Source organism: Chiloscyllium plagiosum, chromosome 15 (assembly GCF_004010195.1).
Source record: "Chiloscyllium plagiosum isolate BGI_BamShark_2017 chromosome 15, ASM401019v2, whole genome shotgun sequence".
Classification (NCBI taxonomy): domain Eukaryota; kingdom Metazoa; phylum Chordata; class Chondrichthyes; order Orectolobiformes; family Hemiscylliidae; genus Chiloscyllium; species Chiloscyllium plagiosum.
In genome coordinates, this window is record NC_057724.1 from 68,497,926 (window position 1) to 68,520,805 (window position 22,880).

The 22,880-nt window shown below is 42.7% G+C and overlaps 1 protein-coding gene across 7 annotated transcripts in view; it reads left to right on the top strand.

Annotated features, from left to right (window-relative positions):
• The window catches only part of npas2 (neuronal PAS domain protein 2), a 268,594-nt gene that overhangs the window by 189,082 nt on the left and 56,632 nt on the right, over positions 1-22,880 (top strand). For 6 of the 7 annotated variants that reach the window (XM_043705135.1, XM_043705134.1, XM_043705131.1 and 3 more), the window contains 3 exons: positions 12,175-12,295; positions 20,630-20,743; positions 22,008-22,126. In XM_043705135.1, coding sequence (XP_043561070.1) covers positions 12,175-12,295; positions 20,630-20,743; positions 22,008-22,126 — 354 coding nt within the window. The remainder of the gene's footprint in view (positions 1-12,174; positions 12,296-20,629; positions 20,744-22,007; positions 22,127-22,880) is intronic. The other variant, XM_043705137.1, reaches the window with a different exon arrangement.

Sequence of the window (22,880 nt, forward strand, 5' to 3'; positions counted from 1 at the left end):
ACTCCTGTACTCAATACTCTGACCAATAAAAGAAAGCATACTAAACGCCTTCTTCACTATCCTATCTACCTGTGACTCCACTTTCAAGGAGCTATGAACCTGCACTCCAAGGTCTCTTTGTTCAGCAACACTCCCTAGGACCTTACCATTAAGTGTATAAGTCCTACTAAGATTTGCTTTCCCAAAATGCAGCATCTCACATTTATCTGAATTGAACTCCATCTGCCACTTCTCAGCCCATTGGCCCATCTAGTCAAGATCCTTTCGTAATCTGAGATAACCCTCTTCGCTGTCCACTACACCTCCAATTTTGGTGTCATCTGCAAACTTACTAACTGTACCTCTTATGCTCGCATCCAAATTATTTATGTAAATGACAAAAAGTAGAGGGTCCAGCTCCGATCCTTGTGGCACTCCACTGGTCACAGGCCTCCAATCTGAAAAACAACCCTCCACCACCACCCTCTGTCTTCTACCTTTCCTTGACAGCAGGCCTGGTAGATGGATTCTGTAGATGGGAGGTTGACCTTTGTGATCATCCGGGCCGAGTTCACCACTCTCTGTAACTATCTCCAATCTTGAATAGCACAGTTACCATACCAGGTAGTGATACATCCAGGCAGAATGCTCTCGATTGCGCACCTATAAAAATTGGCAAGGGTATTTGCCGTCATGCCACATTTCCTCAGCTGCCTGAGGAAGAAGAGATGTTACTGGGTCTTTGCAGCCAGTACGGCCACATGAAGAGTCCATGAAAGCTTGTTGTGGATGACCACTCCCAGAAATTGACATTCTCCACTTGTTCCACCTCTGTGCTGTTAATGTGTAGGGGGGCATGAGTATCAGCCCATTGAAAGTCAATAATGAGTTCCTTGGTCTTGCTGGCATTGAGAGCTAGGTTGTTCTCAGTGCACCATTTTTCCAGGTCTTCCACCTCTTGTCTGTAGTCTGTTTTGTTGCCATCTGAGATTCGACCAACTATGGTGGTGTCATCAGTGAACTTGTAAATGGCATTAGTCTGATATATGGCAACGCAGTCATGGGTATACAGTGAGTCGAGCAGGAGGCTGAGTAAACACCCCTGAGGAGGGCTCCAGTGTTAAGTGTTAGTGACGATGAAATATTGTCTCCAATCTTCACCGATTGTGGCCTGTGGTTCAGGAAACTGAGAATCCAGTTGCAGAGAGTGGGGCTTAGTCCAAGATCACTAAGTTTAGTAATCAGTCTCGAGGGGATAATAGTGTTGATGGCTGAACTGTAGCCAATGAGTAGGATTCTTACATAGCTGTTCTTGGTGTCAAGATGTTCTCGGGAGGAGTGAGGGCCAAGTGATATGGCATCTGATGTGGGACATCTGACATCTAGCTCTAGTTGATTAAACTGAGACACTGACTGTACAGTGAGTGGATACTCACACTGGACACCCTTCAACCACACAGGGCACCAACAGCGATTTCACTAGTTTCCAAATCTCCCCTCACCACACCTTATCTCAGATCCAATCCTCCAACTCAGCACTGCCCTTTTGACCTGTCCTACCTGTCCATCTTCCTCCTACCTATCTGCTCCACTCTCCACACTGACCTATCACAATCACCCTCCACCTGCATCTACCTATTGCCTTCCCAGCTACCCTCCACTCCCCTCCAAGCCTCACCCCCCTCTCCCTATTTACCTCTCAGCCCCCTTCCTCTTCACATTCCTGATGCAGGGCTTATGCCCAAAACATTGATTCTCCTGCTGCTCGGATGCTGCCTGACCTGCTGTGCTTTTCCAGCACCATGCGTTTCGGTTTCCGTCATTTGTTATACAGCATTCAGCACCCAGCGTTTACTCAGAAAACCTGGGGGCCTGTGTAAGGTGGCAGTCAGGTTCTTAATAGAATGTGTACAGCTCATCAGTAACAAGGAGATTGAAATCCCTGAACTCTGAAAAAGTCAGCTTCTCAGATGAAAATGAGCCTGGAGGAAGATGTAGGTTGGCTGCACAGTTCCAGCAAATGCATTCATTCCCAAGACAATAAAATGAATAATGAGATAGGTAGTGGATTTGATCAGATTTACTGCTCCCCAGACTATTGGACAACCTACTCAAGCAGACCCAGTTAAAGAATGATAACCTGAACAACAGATTACAATCTTATTGAAGCAATTACTGGGTGGTGGATTGTTAAATCTATCACCAAAATGTGTGGTCCTGCAAACAGATGGGTGATAACAAGCACTCATGCAAAAGCAGTGAAACCAGACAGTTTTATCTTATTAACTATTTCCCTTCCCACCTGTTGCATTTCTGCTTTTATTTCAGATCTCTAGCATCTGCATTTTATTTACGTTGCTCAAATTCAATTCCATTCATTAAAATAAGCACCGAGAAGGTTATGTTGATGGGATTTAGATGAGATAATATGTAAGGAGCTCCTATGAAGCAAGAAAAATAGCCTAGGCTAGTTGGACTGAACTGCCAGCTTCTTTGTTGTATTTTCTTGTAATTTAGGCAGACTTACCAGCACATCTCTGAACTTGGAATCTGCCAAAACAATTCCTACCTCTTTGAGGGATTTGCCCAATTCTGTAACCAAAGCCCACGTAATTGATCTCTGTGAAGTTCTCTTTGATATCTATAGTCAGTCAAGTGCAAAGTCCCAGTCAAATTTCATTATTCAGTTATAACCTGTTGGAGAGTAGAGATGTATAGTGTTGTATAACAGAGTAGATTACCTGTGTCCAATCTCTCTCACCCTTAAGTCTCATTCCTAACCTCACGCCCAACAAATTATTCCTTAAAGAAATTAAGTATTGAAGCATTAACTATGTCAGTTTAGCAATCAACTCTTTTCACTATTACAACATCAACACACTGCCATGAAATCCCAATTCCATTATTAGATGTATGACTCAGTGAGACATTGAATATTGGAACTTAAATAAATTCCACTTTCACTCCTTGGTCTCTGCTGACTTGACTGACCGCTGAAAGGCAGTTCTAGGACTTCAATAATTACACTTCACGCTCTGACCAAGTGACAGGAATAACAATGGTGGAGTGCGCTGTCTGAAAGTGTGGTAGAAGCAGTTTCAAAGGGGAATTGGATCCATGTTGAAAAGTCATAATTGGAGGACAATGGAAGTCTGGGACTAATTGGATAGCTCCTTCATGGAACTGAAACAGGAGAGATGGGCTGACTGGCCTCCTTACATGTCATAATATTCCGGTTTGAAAGTGAATATCAGATGAAATCACAAAATGGCTCAGCTAGAATTATTTGAAGTCACATATGCAGTATCTTTAGCATATTCAAAAATCTTAAAGAGACACACTTTGGGCTCAGACATGCAGAATTAGAACTTACCTAAATGGTCTGATGTGAAGAGGGGACCCATCAGTAACAATATTATTAGCATAACCCCCCACACTGTACTGCTTCCTGGGGAATTCTCCTATGTTCTCATATCTTAACATGTTGCACGAAATTGCTCTAAAACTTATTATTTAGAAACTAAGACCTAAACATTGCATCAGCACCATCTCATTAGGTCCAGCACCCAGTAATTTGTATTGTTTGTATATTAGTTTTTCACCCTGTCTGTTAAGACAATGTTCTTTTAAATATTCTATAACTGGGCTAAGTCTGGAGAAATAATATGTGACTTCAGTAACTCAATTACATGACAGTTGGACCAAATGAAATCATTGCTGCAGTATAATATTTGCTTATATTTTATTGACATTTTCACAGCATAATGGAAATCTTGAATTTATTCATTTCTAAGGACATATGTTTCCATTTTAGCACCAGAGTGCAAATATGTTTTTGAACCAGAGAAGGAAAATGATATGCTAAACATTCTGGGGCTACATGTGTCTCCACCTGTGTGTATGTGTCTGTGTGTGTGTTTGAGTATGTGTGTGTGTGCATGTGTATGAGTCTGTGTGTATATATGTGTGTATATATGTATTTCTGTGTGGGTGTTTGTGTCTGAGTATGTGTGTGTGCATACGGTTGTGTGGATGTGCATGCGAGTGTGTATGAGTGAATCTGCACCCATAGTGGAATGTTAAGTTTAATAACGTCAATAAGCAGCTATGAAACTTTGGAGAAAGTGAGGACTGCAGATGCTGGAGATCAGAGTCTAGAGTGCGTGATTGGGAAGGTGATGGACAGGTCAGGAGGGTGGTGCTGAGTTGGAAACTTAGGTCTGGGATAATTTGGGGGAAGGGGAAATGAGGAAACTGGCGAAATCCACATTGATCCCGTGTAGTTGCAGGGTCCCAAGGCAGAATATGAGGCATTCGTCGTCCAGGTGTTGGGTGGTAAGGGTTTGACGATGGAGGAGCTGCATATCCTTGGCAGAGTAGGAGGGGGAGTTCAGAGTTTCAAAGAACATCTCTGGACCAATCCGCACCAATCAACCCCACCGCCCCATGGCTGAACACTTCAACTCTGAATTGTCCACTGAGATGGCCCCAGAAATCCAATCACTTCATGTGGCAATTGGGTAACAAATGCTGGCAAAGCCAGTGACAGCCGCATCCCATGACTGAATAAAAAAAGGTGTCCCCACACTCACTTCTCTCCTGAAAGAGGCTATTCAGCCCATCTAATTGATGTTTCATAGAAATTGTAACTACCTTTTGAATAATGCAAGTTTCTCCTAATTTATTCATATGATAATGTAGTTTGGGAACATGCCGTCAGTGCCAAGTAAGTCAATTTAGGTTTTTTTGCAGGGACATCAAGAATTAAGTGTTATCACACTGAATTCTGATCCAAATCAGGATCACCGCAGAAGCTGACAATGATTATCACAGTGTTCAGTATTAATATTGAGCAGACTCCATCAGTGTTGGGCATCATTCAAGAAAGATACCTGACTGGTGAGGTGATGGCCTAGTGGTATTATCGCTCGACTATTAATCCAGAAACCCAGAATAATGTTCTGGGGACCTGGGTTCGAATCAATCCAAGGCAGATGGTCAATAAATAAAATCTGGAATTAAGAGGCGACTGATGACCCTGAAACCATTATCAACTGTCAGAAAAACTCATTTGATTCACTAGTGTGCTATTCTTATCTGGTCTGGCCTACATGTGACTGCAGAGCCACAGCAACATGGTTGACTCTTAACTGTCCTCTGAAATGGCCTAGCAAGCCGCTCAGTTGTATCAATCACTAGAAAGTCACAGCAAAGAAATGAAACCGTATGGGCCACCTGGCATCTACCTTGGAACTGGAAAAGACAACGGCAAAAACACAAACTGCCCTGTCAACCATGCAAAGTTCTCCTTAGCAACATTTGGGGGCTAGTGCCAAAATTGGGAGAACTGCCTCACAGACTAGTCAAACAAAAACCTGATATAATCATTCTTATGGAATCATACCTTACAAATAACACCCCAGACACCACCATTACCATCCCTGGATATGTCCTTGTCCCACCAGCAGGACAGACCCAGCAGAGGTGGTGGCACCATGGGATACAGTCAGGAGGGAGTTGCTCTCAGAGTCCTTGACATCAACTCCAGACCCAATGAAGTCTAATGGTTTCAGGTTAAATATGGGCAAGGAAACCTCTCACGATTATCGTGCACTGTCCCCTTCAGCTGATGAATCAGTACTCCTCCATGTTGAACAACACTTGAAGGAAGCACTGAGGGTGGCAAGGGTGCAAGATGTACTCTGGGTGAGGGTATTTCAATGTCTACCATCAAGAGTGGCCCAGCAGCAGCATTACTGATCAAGCTGGTCAGGTCCTAAAGGATATTAACTGCTAGACTGAGCCTGCAGCAGGTGGTGAAGGAACTAACAAGAGGAAAAAAACATACTTGACCTCATCCTTACTAACCTGCTGGCAGCAGAAGCATCTGTCCATGACAGTTCAGGTAAAAGTGATCTCCACACTGTCCTTGTGGAGACGAAGCCCTGCCTTCATATTGAGAATAAACTCCACTGTGTTGTGGGGCACTATCACTGTGCTAAATGGGACAGACTTCAAACAGATCTAGCAACTCAAAACTGGGCATCCATGAGGCACTGTGGGCCATCAACAGCAGCAGAACTGTAGTCCAGCACAATCTGCAGCCTCATGGCCTGGTATGTTTCTCACTCAACCATTACCATCAAGCCAGGGGACCAACCCTGGTTCAGTGGAGAGTGCAGCATCAGGCATACCTAAAAATGAGGTGTCAACCTGGTGAAGGTACCAAAGAGGACTACTTGCATGTCAGACAGCATAAGCAGCAAGTGATAGATAAAGCTAAGCGATTCCACAACCAACAGATCAGATCGAAGCTCTGCCGTCCTTCCACATCCAGTCGTGAATGATGGAGGAGCCCAGCATATCAGTGTAAAAGATAAGGCTGATGCATTTGCAAGAATCTTCAGTCAGAAGTGCCGAGTGCATGATCCATCTTGGGTTCCTTCAGTGGTCCCCAGCATCACAGATACCAGTCTCCAGCCAATTTGATTCACTCCACGTAATATCAGGAAACAGTTGGAGGCACCGGATACTGCAAAGGCAATGGGCCCTGATTACATTCCAGCAATAGTACCGAAGACATGCTCCAGAACTTGCCTCTCCTGTAGCCAAGTTCTTCCAGTACATTACTACCCTGGCATCTACTCAACAATGTGGAAAACTGCCCAGGTATATCCTGTACACAAAAAGCAGGACAAACTCAATCCGGCCAACTATTACCCAATCAGTCTACTCTCCATCATCAGTAACGTGATGGAAGGGCTTATCAACAGTGCATTCAAGCAACACCTGCTCAGCAATAACCTGCCCAGTGATGCCCATTTTGGGTTTCACCAGGGTCATACAGCTCCTGATCTCATTACAGCCTTGGATCAAACATGGACATAAGAGCTGAATCCCAGAGGTGAGGTGAGAGTGACAGCCCTTGATATCAAGGCCACATTTGACTCAGTATGTCATCAAGGAGACCTGACAAAACTGAAATCAATGGGTTTCGGGGGCAAACACTCTGCTGGTTAGAGTCATACCTGGCACAAAGGAAGATGGTTGTGGTTGTGGAGGGTCAGTCATCTCAGCTCCAGGACATCTCTGCAGGAGTCCCTCAGGGTAGTGTCCTGGCCCAACAATCTTCAGCAGCTTCATTAATGACCTTCCCTCTGTCATAAGGTCAGAAACGGGGATGTTCGCCAATGATTGCACAGTGTTCAGCACCATTTGTGAATTCGCAAATACTGAAACAGTCTGTGCTCAATTGCTGCAAGATCTGGACAATATCCAGGCTTGGGCTGACAAGTATCAAGTAACATTCGCGCCACACAGCACCAGACAATGACCATCACCAATAAAAGACACTCTAACCACTAACCCTTGACATTCAACAGTATTAGCATCACAGAATTCCCCCACTGTCAACATTCTTGGGGTTACCATTGACCAAATTCTCAACTGGATTCACCACATAAACATAGTGGCTACAAGAGCAAGTCAGGGACTAGGGATACTGTGGCAAGTAACTCACCTCCTGACACCCCAAAGTCTATTCACCATCTACAAGGCACAAGTATCAGGTGTGTGATGGAATACTCCCCACTTGCCTAGATGGGTGTAGCTCCAAGAACACTCAAGAAGTTTGACACCATCTAGGACAAAGCAATCCACTTGATTGACACCACATATACAAACATTCAATCCCTCCACCACTGGGGCTCAGTAGCAGCCGTGTGTGCTATCTACAAGATGCACTGCAGAAATTCACCAAAGATCTTAAGACAGCACCTTGCAAACCCACGACCACTTCCATCTAGAAGGACAAGGGCAGCAGGTACTTGGAAACACCACCAGCTGCAAGTTCTCCTACGAGCCCTCACCATCCTGACTTGGAAATATACTGCAGTTCCTTCACAGTTGTTGGGTCAAAATCCTGGAATTCCCTCCTTACTGACATTGTGGGTCAACCCACAGCAAGTGGACTGCAGCGATTCAGGAAGGCAGCTCACCACCACCTTTTCAGGGGCAAATAAGGATGGGCTATGAATGCTAGCCAAGATTAGAGTGGTTCTGGAAAAGCACAGCAGGTCAGGCTGCATCCGAGGAGCAGGAAAATCAACGTTTTGGGCAGGAGCCCTTCATCATGGCCAGCACATGAATGCTGGCCAGCCAGTGATGCCCAAATCCCACAAATGAATAAAAAAATGTCCTAGCCTTGGGCCAGAGCAATGTAGATTCACCAGAATCACCAGAGTTAACATTTCAATTCAGTTTCTTCAGAACAGTTCTGAAGAAGAGTCACACTAGACTCAAAACATTAACTCTGTTTCTCTCTCCATAGAGACAGCAAGAACTGCTGAGTTTCTCCAGGATGCTCTGTGGTTATATCTTCAAATTAAAGATTGGCTCACTAGAATGAAGAATCACAAATATGTGCAAGTTGAAAGGGACCATTTTGCTCATCGTGTCCACATTGGCACTTGATGGGTTCAATAGAATAGAATCCCTACAGTGTGGGAACAGGCCATTCGGCCCAAAAAGTCCACACCAACCCTCCGAAGAGTAACCTACCCACACTCTTTCCCTCTACCCTATATTTACCCCTGACTATTGCACCTAACCGACCACATCTCTGGACACTGTGGGAGGAAACCAGAGCACCCAGAGAAAACCTATGCATACACGGGGAGAATGTGCAAACTCCACACAGACAGTTGCCCAAGGCTGGAATCGAACCCAGGTCTCTGGTGCTGTGAAGAAGCAGTGCTAATTAGCGCCACCCAAACATTTATTTCCCTCCTGCCATTTGCCTTCTCACCAAACCTTGCACATTCTTCCTTTCAGATGACAATTTCATTCTGTTTTGAATACTGCAGTTGAACCTATATCTACAATTGTCTCAGGCAATGCATTCCAGACAGATCTCAGTTATTTGATTCAGGAAATAATTTCTTCTCATTAACGTTTTTGCTTCTTTTGATAATTATTTTTCAATCTGTGTCCTCTTTTTGTTAAGCCTTTCATGTGCGGAAACAGTTCCTCTCTCTCTATTCTCTTCAGATCCCTCATGATTTTGGATCCCTTCTATTAAATCACCTGTTGATCTTCTCTTCTTCAAGAAAGACTGCACTAAAGTCTCCAATCGATTATCATAATTGACATTCCTTATCCCTTGAACTATTCTTCTGAACTACTTTCTCTGAGGTCTTCACATCCTTCCTGCAGTGAGGCCACTGTACTGCAGCTGAAGCTGCACTATTGCTCTTGCCAGTGAACATGCTCCTTGCTCATGTAGTTATTCGTAGATTATATGAAAAACTGTATGTTTTATTATCTGTTCTCTCAATCTGACTTGTCACATTTAAATTCTTATACATATCTACCTTTCACTCCTGCACCCCATTTAGATTTGAGCCCTGGATTTTATCCTGTGTCTTTATTCTTCCTACCAAACTTATTCACTTCACATTTCTTTGAATTAAACTGCATCTGCCACCTCTCCACCCACTCCACCAACTTGCCTATGCTCTTTTGAAGTTCTAAACTATCTCCCTTACAGTTCACATTGCATCCACATTTTATACATCCAGAAGTTTTGAAATTGTACCCTGTTCACCAAGGACTTGGCCATTACTATATTTATCTAAGCGAAAGCAATGTTGGGACCAACATGGTCCTCCTGGGGAACTGTACTCTAATCCATAAAAACATCCACTAACCACAATTTTCCAGTCACTCAACTAATTTTGTATCGATGTTTCTATTGGCCCTTTTATTTCATGAGCTATAACTTTGATCACAAGTCTGTTGTGTACCATTGTATTGAACAGCTTTTGGAAGTCCAATGCACGCTACATAAACAGAATGGACCTGATCAACCCTCTCTGGTACGTCTTCATAAAATGCCAGTTGAACATCATTTCCCTTTGGAAATCCATGCTGGCTTTCCTTATTAAACTGACATCTATCCGTCTGATTATTGGTTTGTCCCAAATTATTGTTTCTAGAAGTTTCCCCATCACCAAAGTAAAATTGTCTGACCTTCAGCTCCTGGGCTTATCTGTACACACTTTATTTGAAAAACAGTGTGGCATTTGCAATTCCCCAATTCCCTGGTACTATCCCTGATTCTAAGGAATAGTCTTAAGAAGCAATCTTCCAGTGAAAGAACGGTAGAAGCCCAGAAATCTCTCCCAAAAGGCTGCAGAATGCTGGGGGGGCAAATAATACTCTATGATGGAGGTAGATACAATTTTAGTGGACTAGAATGATAAGAGATATGAATCAAATGTAGGTAAATGATGTTGTGATACTGAATAGCTGAATAGGCTCGAGGAGCCTCATTCTCTTCCTTTATTCCATATTGGTTTATCCCGTTCTACTCAAAGTTGTTTATTTTATCGCTTGCAAATGAAGAAGAATAGGTGATGTCAAGATAATCATAGAATAGGATCATAGAATCGCTACAGTGTGGAAGCAGGCCATTCAGCCCATCAAATCCACACCAACTCTCTGAAGAGCATCACAAACCAAACCCACCATACCCTATCCTATCTCTGTCATCCTGCATTTCCCATGGCTAATCCACCTAGCCTGCACAACCCTGAACATGTTGGGCAATTTCCCATGGCTAATTCACCTAGCCTGCACAACCCTGAACATGTTGGGCAATTTCCCATGGCTAATTCACCTAGCTTGCACAACCCTGGACATGTTGGGCAATTTCCCATGGCTAATTCACCTTGCCTGCACAACCCTGGACATGTTGGGCAATTTCCCATGGCTAATTCACCTAACCTGCACATCTTTGGAATCATAATGGGATGGCATGGGGGCTCAGTGGTTACTGCTGCTGCACCAGGGACCTGGGTTTGATTCCACCCTTGGGTGACTGTCTGTGTGGAGTTTGCACATTCTTCCTGTGTTTGTGTGGGTTTCCTCTGGGTGTTCCATTTTCCTCCTACAGTCCAAAGAGATGCAGGTTAGGTGGATTGGCCATGCTAAACGTAGGGTTATGGGGATTGGGGGGGGGCTTTTCAGGAGGCTAGTGCACACTCAATGGGCTAAATGGTCTCTTTCTGCACTGTAGTGATAATCTGTAATAAATAAATGCCTCTGATTGTTATCAGTGCAAGTATTGTCTCACCTTACTGAGTTAGTATGCTAGAAATTAAGCCCCAAGACTCCCAAAGTCATCATAAAAAGCTAAAGGGACAGAGAGTAGCCCAATTTACCTGATTTTCAGACCCAGTTTGACAGAAAATGTGCACCAAGCTCTTACATATAAACAAGGTTGACCTTTTATTAGAAATAAATAGACTACAGCCAAGCAATTATGAACAATCAACCTTTAACATTAAACTCTAATCCCTCTTTACACATGGGCACAGGCATGACAAAATAAAATATGGGTGTTGTGGGTGGAAGTTAAACTGGAAAATCTGTTCAGTAATCTCCATCACAGGATCTCCTGGGATGCTTCTTGTTCTGATCAGAATTCTGCTTCTCAGTCTTCCTTCTCCAGATATTTGTAGGAGGGGCACAAACTACTCACAGTTACAAATGGACACTGACTTATTAATTAAAAGTCATGCTTACAGCAACTGCTGAAAGAAAAAAACAACTTTTTTTCAAGCTTAAAGTATCTTTTACTGCAGAGGACAGAGACAGTTCCTGAACTGGTGGGACTCTGAAGCTTTTAACTATATTCTTCACAGCTCCAAGTTATTCAACTACCTGAGAACCAATCACATTGTTGTTGGCAGGCAGAAAGGCTTTCTCATCCGTAACTGGTCACTAGTCTACACAACCCTCTGCTACTTATTGCAACCAAAGCTCCATTTATACACAAACCTTAGACCCGAGTTCATCTGCAAACTACACTTCAACAAATGCTGAAACCAGTGGCTGTGCAAACTGTGCTTACAATGTGTGTCGGATCACTTACTTTTAAGAATACAGTAATCCTCCAAACAAAGCCTGGTTTTAAAATGATTCCTTTCTCATTTCAGTGAAATACAATGAAATACACAGAAAAATAAAAAGACAAAACTCTTTGCAGTAATGAGCTGAGTTATTAAGGAGGAAGTGCTGAAAAATGGAGGATTTATTCAATAGTCCGCATGAGAGAAAGATGTGACATTTTTCTGTAGTTATATGGAGACATAAGTTTCATTGAAAAGCTAACATCTTTTTCTTTTGTACCAGTCAGATCTAGTGGACCAAAATATATTGAATTTCCTCCCAGAACAAGAGCATGCAGAAGTATACAAGCTGCTATCGAATCAGATGCTAATGACAGACCCGGTTACTCGTGACTATCTGAACAGTATGTACACTGCTTCCATTTGCTTTATCATGAAAACTAGTGTCACGCTGCTAACTCTTAGTGCAAGTTTAACTGAGGACATCAGAAGGTGGATCTAAGTCATCGCCCCAATTTTGATCTGTTGTTGCAATGTTCATAGGGGAAGGAAAGATGGCTGGAAGTGTAGCTGTTGGAAGGCCTAAGCCCAAAGAACTGGGTTAAATGAGAAGATAAGGAATAAAAAGAGTGTAAGACAGTTGAAAGAAAGAATGCTTTTCATTTATATAGTGTCTTTCACATCCTCAAGATATCTCAAACCATTTTACAGTTAAGTATTTATTTTTTGAAGTATCTTGTGATATAGGAAACATGGTAGCCAATTAGATTCTACACAGCAAGCTCTTTCCCACCTACAAGAATGTAATAATGACCAGATCATCTGTTCTATTGAAGTTGATAGTAAAAGAAATATTGTCCAAGCTGCGAGGGAGGACTCTTCTTCTCTTTAAATAGTTGATTTTGTAATTCTTCCATAGGATGTTTGTTGCCTCTCCCGAATTGCTCTTGAATGGAATGGCTTCCTGGATCATTTCCAGAGCGTTTAAGAGTCAACCACCTTGCAGTGGGTCTGGAGTCACATGTAGGCCAAACCAGATAAGGGGAGGCAGACTTCCTTCCTTCAAGGACATTAGTGAATCGGATTGGCCTTTTTGATAATCTACAACAGTTCATGGTCTCTGTTACTGAGGCTAGCTTTATGTTTCATTGCTGAGTTTATGTTCCACCAGTTGCCATTTGAAACTGTGCTCAAGAAGTAGCAGACTGGGTATCCAGGTTGCTAGTCTAATGACATTATCGTTGAGGTCCCAAACACACCCCCATCAAAAGACAGGTCGTGCTATGGCCACCTTAGAGGGAAAGCAGGTAATTTAATATTCCAACTAAAAGACAGAACCTCTGACGGTGCAGCATTCCCTCAGTACAGCAGTGGAAATATAACCTTTGCCTTTGTGCTCAACTCAAATAGAATCAAGAACATCTGACTTGATTTGAGAAAGCTGACTCTGTGTCACAGCTGACAGTATTGTAAACAATTCCTGTAATCCTCAGTGAGTTGAAGCACTGGCACTGATATGTATTTCTGATTATATTGCAATGGCAATGTGAAACAAAAACAGAAATTGCTGGAAAAGCTCACCAGGACTGGCAGCATCTGTGGAGAGAAATCAGAGTGAACGTTTCAGGTCAAGTCCTCAGAACACACTTAATGTGGGTCAGTGCAGTGCAGACGTCACCACCTGAAGAAATAAAAGGGGGAAGTCAGTGAGGCTACCCTGAGCGATGACAGATTGTGTAGAAACCCAGTCAGCTGGATTGTCATTTTACAACTGCCAGCCTTGGCCCAGCTATTCGAACACTTGCCTATACTCAGGGTTGTCGATGCAGCCTCCATTTCCCCAGCATAAAATCTACAACCTTACAATTTCTAGTTGCTGTCGTACTCTCTACTCTACAAAACCGACCTGTGACTAATTTTTATTTGCGTCAAAGTCTTTAAAAATGCTTATGTGAGGCCTGAATCAGCAAGCACACAGCCTGGAAAGTGCAAGACAGTTATTGCCTGTTGTTTGGTGAGAACTTGCTGGTGTTTTGCTGGATGACTCATACCACTTGGTGGCCTATTTTCATTGATTTAACAGTTGGGAGTTTCAGGCAGGGACCTGTGAGCAATGTTTCAGATGCAGCTGCAAACAAAAAGTGCAAGAAGCAAAGATTCGAACAAGAGTCGATAAATAACATAAAACCACAACAGAGTTTCAGGAAGAAACAAGATTTGCAGCAGCAGCAGATTGCAGAATTATCTTCAGTTTTCAGAGAATGGGACAGTACAAAAGGAGGCCATTCCATGTTTGTACAAACTCTCTAAAAGGGTTAACAAATTAGCCCCACTCCTTCCCTCTTTCATACATCACAGTATGAACCATGTCCATGCCGACCATAATCGCAAACGTAACTAGTCCCACCTGCCTGCTCCTGACCCATATCGCTCCAAACCTTTCCTATTCATGTACTTATCCAAATATCTTTTAAACGTTGTAATTGTACCTATATCCAGCACTCCCTCAGGAAGTTCATTCCACACGTGAACCACCACCCTCTCTGTAAAATATTTGCTCCATGTCTTTCTTAAATCTCCCCCCCTCACCTTTAAAATACGCCCCTTAATCTTGAAATCCCCCATCCTAGGGAAAAGTCACCCTACCATCCACCTTACCTGTACCCCTCATTATTTTATAAACCTCTTTAAGGTCACCTCTCAACCTTCTACACTCCAGTGAAAGACGTCCGAGCCTATCCACCCTTTCTTTATAACGCAAACTCCACCCCCACTCCCCCCCCCCACTTGGCAATGTCCTGGTAAATCTCTTCTGAATCATCTCCAGCCTAATAATATCCTTCCTATAACTGGGTGACCAGCACTGGACACAGGATTCCAGAAGAGGCCTCACCAATGTCCTGTACAACCTCAACATGACATTCCAGCTCCTGTACTCAAAGGTCTGAGCAATGAAGGCAATCATGCTGAATACTTTTCTAACCACCCTGTCTAATGTGAACTAAACTTCAATGACTTAAGTACTTGAATCCCTAGTTCCTTCTTTTCCTTTTAAAGTACACATTCAGTTTAATTTTAGGAAAATAGAGAGCATTTCACTGAAAGCACAATGTGCGTTATGTATTCTGGTAGTCTTCTGGATCCCAGATCTTTGAAATAATCAGACTTTAAGCCTCAAATGTTGAAAGCTCTTGTCATTCTTACAGCTGTCATGCTTTCTTGGTGTTTAGGCTATTTTCAGGTTCCACAAAAGCTTAACTCTCCAACGCATCCATGAATGTGGTCTGACGAAAACACTTACACATGCAATTGATTCCTGTATAAGTAGTTCCTAGCTCTTTACAGACAATCCAATGCTATCTGAAAATAATTTGTTGCCCAATAAAATATCACATTTCATTGAAATAAAATGAGGTTGGCTTCTCTGAGTCTAGTGTATGAGCACATTGAATACTGAGCAAAGGGAATAGGGAAAATTCAAAGAACTATTTAAAATAGATGGATTTAAGGCTGCACTCTGTTTTTATTTAACAATTTAGAATTATGGATGTAGGTTTGCTCGCTGAGCTGGAAGGCTTTCTTTTATTTAGAATTATTTCCTGCATTCTAGCAGCCCAGAAGAAAGGAAATTGTTTCATTTTGTTCTCCTGCCATTTTGATCTTCAGCTCAGGGATTTTTCTTTTGCTATTCAGGCTTTCATATATTTTTGTTTCTGTTTGGTATTACCAGAAGAAAAGGGTACAGTGGGCCAATTAGCTCTGTTAACTCGCTGGCTATCACTGAATCACAGAGGCGTTATGGTACAGAAGGTGGCCATTTGGCTCATTATAACGACATTGGTTCTATTACCTACTGGCAATCTCCTGTCTTTTCCTGTACAGTCACACGGCACAGAAACAGGTTCTTCAGCACCCTATGTCCATGCCAACTATAACCACCAAACTACACTAATCCCTTTAATTTGCAATTGACCCATAGCCAACTTTGCCCTTTCATTTGAAGTGCTCATCCACATGTTTCTTAAATGATGCGAGATTATCTGCCTCTACCAACCTCTCAGGCAACATGTTCCGTATTCCTACCACCGTCTGGGTGAATGTTTTTTTCCTCAGATCCCATCTAATCCACTTATTCCTCACCTTAAGTTTTGCCCTCTGGCCTTACATTGTCTGCCATGAGGAGAATGCTGTCATAGAGTCATTGGGATGTACAGCACGAAAACAAACCTTTCGGCCCAACTCATCCATGCTGACCAGATTTCCTAAATTAATCTAGTCCCATTTGCTGGCATTTGGCCCATATCCCTCCAACCCCTTCCTACTCATACCCATCCAGAAGTCTTTTAAATGGTGTAATTGTACCATTCCTCAACTCATTCCATACATGCACCAGCTTCTGTGGAAAAATGTTGCCCCTCAGGTCCCTTTTATATTTGTCCCCTCTCACCTTAAACCTATGCCCTCCAGTTTTGGACTCCCTTTGCCTCTCATCAATCAGATTCTCCCTCAGCCTCCTCCACTCCATGGAAAACAAACCCAGCTTATCCAATCTCTCCTCATAACTGAGACTTTTCATTTCAGGCAACGTCCTGGTGTATCTCCATTCCACCCTCTTCAGCGCAAAATCATCTTTCTGATTGTGTGGCAACTAGAAGTCCACACAGTATTCTATGTGGCCTAACCAATATTTTATTCAGTTGTAACAAGACTTCCTTGCTCCCATATTGTATACTCCAGCATATGAAGACTAGGATTCCCTTTGCCTTTTTCACCACACTGTCTACCTGTGCTGACAGCTTCAGGGATCGATGGACTTGTATACCAAGGTCTCTTTGTTCCTCAGTACTCCCTAAGAACCCACCATTCATTATGTATATCCTTCTCTTATTAGAACTCCCAAAATGTATTACCTGGCACTTATTGGAGTAAATTTCATCTGCCATTGCTCTGCCCAATTTACCCGCTGATCAATATCAGACTACAGTCTGAGACCATCCTCCTCACAATCAGGAACCTAAACAAAAATTGCTGGGGAAACTCAGCAGGTCAGGCAGCATCTGTGGAGAGATCAGGTCCAGTGTCCCTTCCTCAGAATGGTTCAGTTCTGACTACCTTCTCCTTATTGCTCTTAACATGCTCTGAAACTTCACCACCCCAAGTGACATCTACAGCTACAATATCCCTGTACACCATTTCACTCCAAATAATCATCCATGACCCTCATGAATGCCTCAGTTAAGGCTACTGTGTGCTTCAGAATCACACCGACAGCACAGGCTAAATTCCAGTTCAGGCTATTGTACACGTGTATGATTTATGTTTGATGCAGAGTGGTGCCCCTCAAGCTCTGTAACCAATTATCTCTAACAGACAGAGATGCATACAGTCCCTCATGAGCTATGGTTAATAACGTACCCACCTAGAGTAACTAAATGGTTATGCACAAAATATCAATGAACACATCAGGGTTGGGAGGCCCAGGTTTAGATCCCACAGGCTCCAAAAGTGTCTCAACAGTTTGATTAATGGTATCTAATAATAATCTCTGATTCTGGCAAACTCTTCATCACAATCAGTGAGGGAATGGGAATTATTCCAGCTTTGCTATGGTTTGGTACATGGCAAGACATTCAGTGATGGCACTGTGGCAATGCCGCCTTATGGCAATGCTTTTGTTTTTATTTTGAATGAGATAGAGTCATAGAGTTATACAGCATGGAAACAGACCCTTCCATCTAACTTATCCACGCCAACCAGGTTCCCAAACTTTATTATTTCTACTTGCCTATATTTGGTCCATATCCCTCTAAATCTTTCCTATTTATGTACCTGTCCAACTTTCTTTGAATTGTTGTAATTATACCAGCCTCCAGCACTTCCTCTGGCAACTCATTCCATACACGCACCACCCTCTGTGTGTTAAAAAGTTGGCCCTCATGTCCCTTTCAGTATTTTCCCTCTCACCTTAAATCTCTGCTCTCTAGCTCTCTATGGTCTCCCCTAACCTGGGTAAAAGACCTCGGCTATTCATCCTATCTATGCCCCTCATGATCTTATAACCCTTTATAAGGTCACCCCTCATCCTCCAACACTCCAAGGAAAAAAGTCCCAGCCTATCCAGTCTCCCCTCATAACTCAGGCCCTTCAGTCCCGGCAACATCCTTGTAAATTATTTCTGCACTCTTTTCAGTTTAACACCATCCTTCCTATAGCAAGGTGACCAGAATTATGTGTATTATTCTGAAAGGGGCCTGCCAATGGCTTGTACACCCACAACATGATGTTAAACCTGAGACTCCTCTCTCTCTCTCTCTCTGTCTTGGAGGGCAGTGGCAGGGACTTGAACATTTCATGGCGTTACCTGAACAGGAAGAGAATTATCCTTGGTGATCAGGTCAATACTTATCCTTCAATTCATATCATTAGAACAGATGACCATGACCTGACCATCTTAGTGTCTCTGGGAGCTTTCTGTACACAAACTAGCTGCCGTGTATCTAATGTTACCACAGTGACTTCAAACACATATTTGGAAATTCCTGAGTGAAAGTCTTTGTTGTACCCTTATGGTCCATTAGATACTACCAGCAAAACTAACGTCATTGGCAAGATACCATGCAAGAACTGTAAAAAACACTACATCGGACAAACCAGCAGGAAACTTGCCACCAGGATACATGAACACCAACTGGCCACCAAAAGGCACAACCCACTATCACTAGTTTTTATACATACAGACAAAGAAAGACACCACTTAGACTGGGACAACATACACATCCTAGGACGGGCGAGGACAGGCAAAACAAAGACACGCAAGAGAATTTTTAGAGGCATAGCACTCTAACGAGAATTCCATCAATAAGCACATCGATTTAGATCCTATCTAACTCCCCTTAAAAAAAAATCATAAATGATATCACCTACCTTAAGAAACCAAGACCTATAAATAGAGAGGTGGGTCATACTACCAGCGCTTCACCGGAGACTCCCATTGATGATGTTACGTAGTATGGTGATGAAACATCTGTAAACAAACCTTCAAGCTTAGTGAGCGAACTTACATACTTTCTTTTATCATTTATTTTTCCTTAACACCAAGGCAATAGTGCATCTCATGCTGGGAGTGGAGTTGTGGGGAAAATCAAACCTACAATTTAATTCTCCCTTGGCCCAGCATGCAGTAACAACATAACTCCAGGTTTCAATACAGACCAGCACACATGATTGACATGTGTGATGTTCAGAGGGCCATTATATCCCATCAGTTCTTTTCATAAGTAAAGAACATGTTGCTGTCAGATGAAGTGATGCATGGTTTATTGTAGAAACCAGTAGTGCTTGAAATATCTGTCCCAATTATACTTCTAAGGTAGACGAGAGGTTGTTAACATGGTCTTGTCATGGTAATGATAATGTGAGTGAACCAGTGAGCTAAACATTGCATACACTAGGGCTTACAGCTGATCAGTCAGTTGCATTTACCATGGCAAATTTCTCTAAAGGAGTAACAAGGCTGGACAACTACACAAAATGATTGAGGGGTGGGTTGATTGCTTCTGAGTTAGCAGACAAGCTGACCCTGAGGACAAAGAAATTGAAGGAGTTTCTGTGCAATTTCATAATCAACACGTTGGATTCAGGCTGTTGTTGCACACGGAGTCTGGTTCTGAATGCACAACACGGTGAAAGCAACCACATTTCTTTAATGCACTTGTTGCATGTGACTAATCACCTCCTAAAGAGAAATGAGAGGGACTTGATAACTTAAGACAAATTCCAATGACTGACATGATTTTTAATTCTGTCAGATTTCTAAAGCCTGTTAAAGATACAGAATTATTTCTACAACAGCAATTTGATTCACTCATAACCTGTACATTCCAAACCAGCTCTATCTGAGCTACCGTGCTGCCCGATGGTTGGCAGAAATCCTTTTCTAAAGGGCATTTATGAACCAGATGGTTTTTATAACATTCTGATAGCTTTCTGCTTTGATGACCTTACACTGGCAAAATAAAAATCCTCCGTCAGCCCCATTTAAATGTTACAATGGCACTGCAAATTGCCAAACAGGTCACAATTGTGCACCCCATTTGGAAAACATTTATCCCCAAATACTCCAGGTCAGGGCAATGGAGAATGAGCAAGACAGGTCTGTCAAAACTCTCTCAACCTCAGGGCATCTCGGGAACAGATGGCAAAGAAATTTCCACCCTGTTCAGACTTAAATCCCACCAAAGTTTGCCATTCGTAAAACAAACATTTACTTTGAAGCAATAATTCTGTAGAAAGGTAGAGTAACACAAGCCACAGAGCAGCAAGAGAGAAGTCTAATTAGATGCAACACTGTTTATAGTTTTTTACCGAGGATTATACTTGAGAGAAATGTATTGGCATTGAATCATTAGTCTTAAAAAAGAAATCCTCTTCAAGTGTATTTAATGGAAAACATCCAATCCTTGTGTTAAAGTTAGAATTGAAAAATGTGTTGCTGGAAAAGCGCAGCAGGTCAGGCAGTATCCAAGGAGGAGGAGAATCGATGTTTCGGGCATAAGCCCTTGTTCAGGAATCAGGAACCTCCTTAAAGTTAGAATTGCTCATTGTGATGTTGACTTTTTTTTTTGGAAACTGCTTGAAAATCAATTGAATAGATATACCCTTTCCATTGTAAATGCACCCTAGAATAATCTGGTACAATATCTTCAATAATAACTGAATCTTACCTTTTTTTCTCTCAGATCAAAATCACGTTGAATTTTGTTGTCATTTATCAAGAGGATCGTTAGATCCCAAGGAACCTCCTATGTATGAATATGTAAAATTTGTAGGAAGCTTTAGATTTCACAATATTGGTGAGTTTAAATTATAATCATTTACTTGTCCTACTCTTGTTAATTATTTCAAGATAAACGAGAGATTAAAAAGTGGTTTCATATTTCCATTGTGGTCTTGGAGCCCTTAAATTATTGGAGTAAAACTCTTTTTGTCAAAAGTAAAATAGATGTTATAAATAATTTGCCAAAATCAGGCAAGTCACAGGACCTCAAAGTTGAAGGCCTGCAGGAGTACAACAGGCAAGGCAGTCTTTCATAAAGAAAACTTCCTGACTGGTTGCTTCTGAGATTGCCAACCGAGGGCAGCATGGTGGCTCAGGGGTTAGCACTGCTGCCTTACAATGCTAGGGATTATATCCTTGGGCGATTGTCTCTGTGAACTTTGCACATTCTCCTTGTGTCAGCGTGGGTTTCCTCCGGGTGGTCTAGTTTCTTCCCACAGTTCAAAAATGTGCAGGTTAGGTGGAGTGGCCATGCTAAATTCCCATAGTGTCCAGGAATGTGCAGGCTAGCTGGGTTAGCCATGAAAAATGCGTGGTTACAGAGGGGTTGGGAATTGATCTGGGTGCGATGCTCTTCAGAGGATTGGTGTGGACTCAACAGGCCGAATGGCTCTCAATACTACTGGCTCATTTAGAGGGCACCTCCCACCAAGGTCAGTGCTACTGAAGACCATCAGGGAGCATGAGGACTGTTGAGCACCAAAGGCACCTTGGCTGAGTTGCACATCAGGGCTTAAAAAGCTGTGACCTCAACCTGTGTGGAAGCGGTTTGGATGGGCAACCACTCCAATAGATTGTTGGTGACCATGACTGTGGCCATACCCATCCTTTCATGGCTCTGAACGTCCAGCTCCGATTCCTGAAGCCATTATTGAAGGGGCAGCCTCTGCACACAGCATTCTGCTGTAAAGAAGGCAGCAGAGACCCCATTACTTGCACTTACTGTGGGGTCTCAACTCTCCATGTTGGCTGTCATCCTGCGTGCTGTGGGCAACTGCCCCATGTCCCTACCCTGTGGGACAGTTTGCTGCCAGTGGGGACACGTCAGGGAGATGCCCTGCTGAGGTTTCCCTGCATTTTTTTAACCAGCCTTCCCCTTACCCACCCACCTCCAAAGCCACCTTCACTGTGCCCAACAATCCAGCCTGTTTTACTGGATGGATAGTTTTCCAATTCAACTTTCACAGTATTTTGCACAATATTTCACAAATTACAGTGTAACCATGCAGTTGAGGCAAAACTGTTTCCCCTGTTCTAAAAGGACATTATTATCTTTCCAGTGCCTATGACTTCTTGCAATGGCTTTGAATCAGCCATATCAAGGTCATTTCGATCTGCAGCAAAAGAGCAAGTCTGCCTTGTGGCTACTGGGCGCCTTGTCATCCCCCAATTTTTAAAGGTAAGCACAATGAAAATGCTGCTTTTTAGATATTCCTCAAAACTCCAGATTATGATCTGAATGAAAGAAGCCAGCTGCCGATGCAGTAATGTAATTGTAATTACAGTGCTATGCTATTTCAGACTGTCTAATGAGTCCGCTTCATACAGGAATGGTTAATTTAATACTATCTACTTCCATCATTATTTGTTACATTCCACAATAGATAAATATTTCCCAAATCCTTTATAATCTTGATGATGTGACAAGATCTCCTATGAAGTTGTTTATAAGTCCAGGAGTTGGTTATTTACATGATTAAGATCACGAAAAATTTTGTTTCATTGCCAGTTGTGACCGACAGTGAGTTTGTAGAAAGTCCAGTCGGGCACCTGGCAAGTCTCAGCCAACAACCTGCTTCCAGGCTTCAGCCAGCTGGTAAGTGGCTTTCATCTAGAAAACCACTGACACACTTCAGACTCTGAGCTTCTACCTCACTGACTGCGTCTTCTGTCCCCAGTGTAGAGACAAGTATAGCCACCTCCAGCAACATGGTAAAAGCTCATTCCACTTGTTAAATCCAAAAGAACCTCTGAGTATAATTGTGTACATGTTGTAGGAAAGTTTGCTTTTAATAATTATTTCACGTGGGCGGCACGGTGGCACAGTGGTTAGCACTGCTGCCTCACAGCGCCTGAGACTCGGGTTCAATTCCCTCCTCAGGCGACTGACTGTGTGGAGTTTGCACATTCTCCCCATGTCTGCGTGGGTTTCC